Source organism: Ostrea edulis, chromosome 6 (genome assembly GCF_947568905.1).
Source record: "Ostrea edulis chromosome 6, xbOstEdul1.1, whole genome shotgun sequence".
Lineage (NCBI taxonomy): Eukaryota > Metazoa > Mollusca > Bivalvia > Ostreida > Ostreidae > Ostrea > Ostrea edulis.
This window is the reverse complement of record NC_079169.1, coordinates 54,374,275-54,379,274: the sequence shown is the minus strand read 5'-3', so window position 1 is coordinate 54,379,274 and position 5,000 is coordinate 54,374,275. Positions and strand designations below refer to the sequence as shown.

The 5,000-nt window shown below is 34.3% G+C and overlaps 1 protein-coding gene across 1 annotated transcript in view; it reads left to right on the top strand.

The window, feature by feature from the left end:
- LOC125646085 (sorting and assembly machinery component 50 homolog) overlaps positions 1-5,000 on the top strand; it is a 13,121-nt gene that overhangs the window by 4,521 nt on the left and 3,600 nt on the right. Inside the window, exons 5-10 of the mRNA XM_048872230.2 lie at positions 1-48; positions 994-1,127; positions 1,809-1,896; positions 2,327-2,455; positions 3,407-3,478; positions 4,658-4,741. The exon at positions 1-48 is cut by the window's left edge and continues 56 nt beyond it. Coding sequence (XP_048728187.1) covers positions 1-48; positions 994-1,127; positions 1,809-1,896; positions 2,327-2,455; positions 3,407-3,478; positions 4,658-4,741 — 555 coding nt within the window. The remainder of the gene's footprint in view (positions 49-993; positions 1,128-1,808; positions 1,897-2,326; positions 2,456-3,406; positions 3,479-4,657; positions 4,742-5,000) is intronic.

Sequence of the window (5,000 nt, the reverse complement as noted above, 5' to 3'; positions counted from 1 at the left end):
TACGGCGGTGCTCATACCACATTTGGTGGTGACAATAATGCCACAATGGTAAGGCTGTCATACACACTAAAGAGTAAAAATGGAGTGTGTTTACTGTCTTATGAAACAGGATAAAGTTAGGTGGAGACAACAACTGAATCAATGAAGATAAACAATGATAAACAATAGCCATGTGTCAGGTTCAATTGGGTTACTGTATGATGTATTTATTTGTGTTAACGGTCTTTTGAAGGCAAAGTGAGTATGTTACAGAGAAAACGAACTGTTTACAAGTGAAAGAGTATGATTGATAGAACATAGTTAAATAAAAAGTATTCAAATTGACACAAACGTAGTTATAGTGCAATGTACATTTTAGCGTATTTACAATTCGACGTATTCCGAGCTGATGGTTTTTTTTTTAGCATAATCATGATTAATTTAGAGATGTTCATATTATAACGCAAGTAGGAATTAGTGCCTCTGCTTCCGTGCCAAATCCGCTAAAATTTGAATCTTGCTAAAATAAGTACACATACAGTATAGTTTTTTACATTTTGTATTCACAGTAGGGAATGTCTTGAATTCAAGCAAATGACTCCCCAGAATCCATGTTGCTTTGCAAAATACTTTCACAAAAAAATATTCTTATAATTTGATAACTCAATCCAGGCAATATTAGATGTGGTAGTCAGATACATGACCTTCTTATTTAATGTCAATCCAGGCAATATAAGATGTGGTAGTCAGATATATGACCTTATTACTTAATGTCAATCCAGGCAATATAAGATGTGGTAGTCAGATACACAACCTTCTTACATGCTGTGTTAGAGGGTTAACCCTTTAGTTTGATAAGAAGTTCACTAGACTGCTGTGTCAGAGGTCCCTGGTTTGATTCACATCAGTGGCATAATACTGTCTCCATTGTTTATTGTAAATTTCTGTAAAAATTTGTTACTCAATGAAAATTAGTGGTGTGACAAATACTATTTTTATGAACCACATTTTCAGGTGGGTAGCCTTGCTTTACCAAACACGTTTGGCAGAGCTGAGAATGTGAGACTGGAATACAACAGAAGTCTGAAGGGGGATCATGGAGGGGCATTCCGCTTCTCTAAACCGCTGAATGGCAACCCCGATGTCAGGTAAGACAGCCTCAAAGTAGGCAATCTTAATGTCAAGTAACAACCTTAAAGTAGGTAATCTTATGTCAGGTAACAACCTTAAAGTAGGCAATCTTGATGTTAGGTAAGACAACCTTAAAAGTAGGCAATCTTAATGTGGGGTAACAACCTTAAAGTAGGCAATCTTAATCTCAGGCAACAACCTTAAAGTAGGCAATCTTAATGTGGGGTAACAACCTTAAAGTAGGCAATCTTAATGTGGAGTAACAACTTTAAAGTAGGCAATCTTAATGTCAGGCAACAACCTTAAAGTAGGCAATCTTAATATGGGGTAACAACCTTAAAGTAGGCAATCTTAATGTGGAGTAACAACCTTAAAGTTAAGACATTGTAAAGGGTAAAACCGGGCTCATGCCATATTGTGTAGTCATTTCCATGTTTTTGATTTGAGGAAACCAGGGATGCATTTTACAAAAGAACTTACGACTTACAACCAACTTTACATTCTGGAATTTTCTCGTTTATTGTAAGATAATTCACTCCAATGTAAAATAGCGAAAAAATAATGTTGAAAATTAAGTTTCAGAAATGTTTTAATTCAATCTTTTAAACTATTAACTGTGTTATACAATTTAAGACTTGCGAATTTGTCGTAAGTTGTTTTGTAAAACGGATCACAGAGCATTCTACATCTGTTTTCAGATTTTCTACATCTGTGTATGAAATGAACTTGGAGTATCCATGGAGTGGATTCAAAGAAAAGTCTAGAGGCATCAACATGGACTTCACTGTATGTTGACAAATAAGTTTTATCTACAAAGATATTTTCTTTAAATCTTGATGTGCCAGTGCTACATACATATGCCTCTGTGTAAATTTCTCATATTTATAGTGAGAACTCTAGTCATTAATAACACTTTGAAATATTTCATAAATACACTGTACTATAAATCTGGAGAGTTTTGCGTGGATTTTTTTGCGGTTGCAAAAATGGCTATAGATTTCCTCAAAAATAATTATTCTGCGGCAGAAATAAACACAACTACACTTGTGCAGGTTGATTTTAGCTGCAATAGATTCATAGCAGTATCTTTTCTGGTAAGAAAAATTGTTATGAATGACCATAGCAAATCATTAGATGAATTGGCTTCCTTTCTGCAGCAAAGATCAATTTGTGCGATATCTTTTTATGGACATCTAGTCGATCTTGTTTATTCTAGTTTCCATCCAGCCTAGGAAAGCACTGTCTTCGATGGGAAGGGATCTGGAGAGATCTCCGAGCGCTCAGTCGAACAACATCCTTCACTGTGCGAGAACAGGCTGGTCATTCCTTAAAGTCTAGTCTCAAGGTAAGCTAAACGTCAGGTAAAAAAATAAAATTTAGATTCGATCCAAAAAGCATTTTGTGTAATTCTCTAAACAACTTCTTTTAATTTATGTAGACAAAAATTGAATGAATTAATATGTTATTATGTTTTTTGGACGTCATCATCAATTGTTTGTAAAATGGGACCCAGTGGCACACTGAGTGAATTTAAGAACGTGAAATCCTACATTACACAAAGTAAACTGTGGAACACAACAGAACATGAAATCCTACAGTCCTACATTACACAACACAACAGAACATGAAATCCTACAGTCCTACATTACACAAAGTAAACTGTGAAACACAACAGAACATGAAATCCTACATTACACAATTGTGACAAAGTAAACTGTAGAACACAACAGAACATGAAATCTTACATTACACATAGTAAACTGTAGAACACAACAGAACATGAAATCTTACATTACACATAGTAAATTGTAGAACACAACAGAACATGGAATCTTACATTACACATAGTAAACTGTAGAACACAACAGAACATGGAATCCTACATTACACATAGTAAACTGTAGAACACAACAGAACATGGAATCTTACATTACACATAGTAAACTGTAGAACACAACAGAACATGGAATCTTACATTACACAAAGTAAACTGTGGAACACAACAGCATGTGTTGAATTTGCAACCAACCTATCATTCCTTTAAACTGGTCATTATCTTCAGCCCAGCAGCTGCCCAGGTTACAGAATTTTACTGTTGTTGATTTGAACTTGTACATATTCATAATAATGGCATATGAACAAAACATTCTTTGTACAATGTATATGTAAGAAATTTAAAAAACTTAATATTCATTTTTGACGTCTGCTCGTCATGTTCTGATCAATATTTTGCAATAAACATGTATATAGTTTAATACCTAATGTATGTTGTTTATGTATTTTATTTTATATTCAGCATCAGTTCACACGAGATGAGAGAGACGCTCCCATATTACCAAGTAAAGGAGCTTTGTTTAAAATGGAACAGGTAGGAGACATATATATATTGTTCGATCCTCCTCTCTAGATATCTATAAAGCACAGGGTTAGGTCAGGATTCTGGAAACTTCGGGTATCTCATGCAGGGAAATTGCGAATACTCCATTTATAACTTTAGTCCTAGAAGCACAATATATGCCTGATTTATATCACAATCAGGCTAACTTTTCACTCTGTTGAACATAATGGTATATTTATATTCGATCTACCCCACACTTCTTACAGTTAGTCGAAATTCACACCTTCAAACACATCAGCCCTGATTCCCTGATCCTTAATTTTGTTAACAACTTGGGTTTTATTAATTAACCATACACGATCCTGCACATTGACAGCTTAGGTATAATAATTGATTCAGAGGGCCGACTAAACAAGATCACTGCCGAACTATATTACCTGTACATTTTAAAACGAAAGTGTTAGGGGCGATAATTCCCACAACAGTCATGCTCAACCGAAATCGAAAGTAGGAATTATGTTGTAATTGAAAAATGTACAGTCGTTAAATAGAGCTAAAATTTTGTGATATTACACGAAAAGGTTGTAAAAATTATGGTCATTGGTGGTGTCAGACAGGTGGTCATTTAATACAGGTACAATAGATAGAGTAACGTCTTGGGGGAAACTTTTTATGGTCACATTCGACAGTGAGTCGCTTAATACATTGTGTCGCCATGGCAGTTTCGACAGTATATTACTTATCTGTATAAATTGTATGATCCTCCTCTCAAGATATCTATAAAGTATATTATCCACACTTGTGTAAATTGTATAATCCTTCTCTCTAGATATTCTTAGAGTACATTATCCAATCTGTATAGATTGTTTGATCCTCCCCTCTAGATATTTATGGATCATATTATACACTGTATAAATTGTATGATCCTCCCCTCTAGATATTTATAGAGTATATAATTTACACTGTATAAGTTACTTGTAGAAGTAGATTAAGAAACAGTGTTGACTCACCCTGTCAGAGCAGAAGCCATCAAAATATGTATAAACTCATGTTAGAATTTGGAAAGGGAGTTAACTCTACAAGTTTGAATTATTTCCTAGACCAGGACAAATTTATTAATCCATTGATAATTCTGGTAATGTTTCTGTTCAAAAGAATTTAGACTAAAGAAAATGTACATGATGTATAAGCTAATGTGTGTATTTTCAGGAGTTTGCGGGTCTTGGAGGAAATGTAGAGTTCTTCAAGCACGACATGGAACTTCAGTTCAACCAAAAGCTTGTACTAGACACAGTAAGAGGACTAACTTTTAAAGTCTTACCAAGAAACTCCAGAGTAAAAAATCGCTTGTGTTTGATTTTTGTATCAAATTATATGTTAAAAATAAAATGAAAAGTACTAAAGTAGTATGGTAATAAAGTTTGATTGTAGTCACAAGTTCTCTTGTAAACCATGACAGAGGCTTGGCTGTGTGGTTACATATCAAGACAGGAAAGTCTTTGTTGCACGTCTGTTTCAGTAGATTTATACTAATGAGTGATGATTAGTAGCT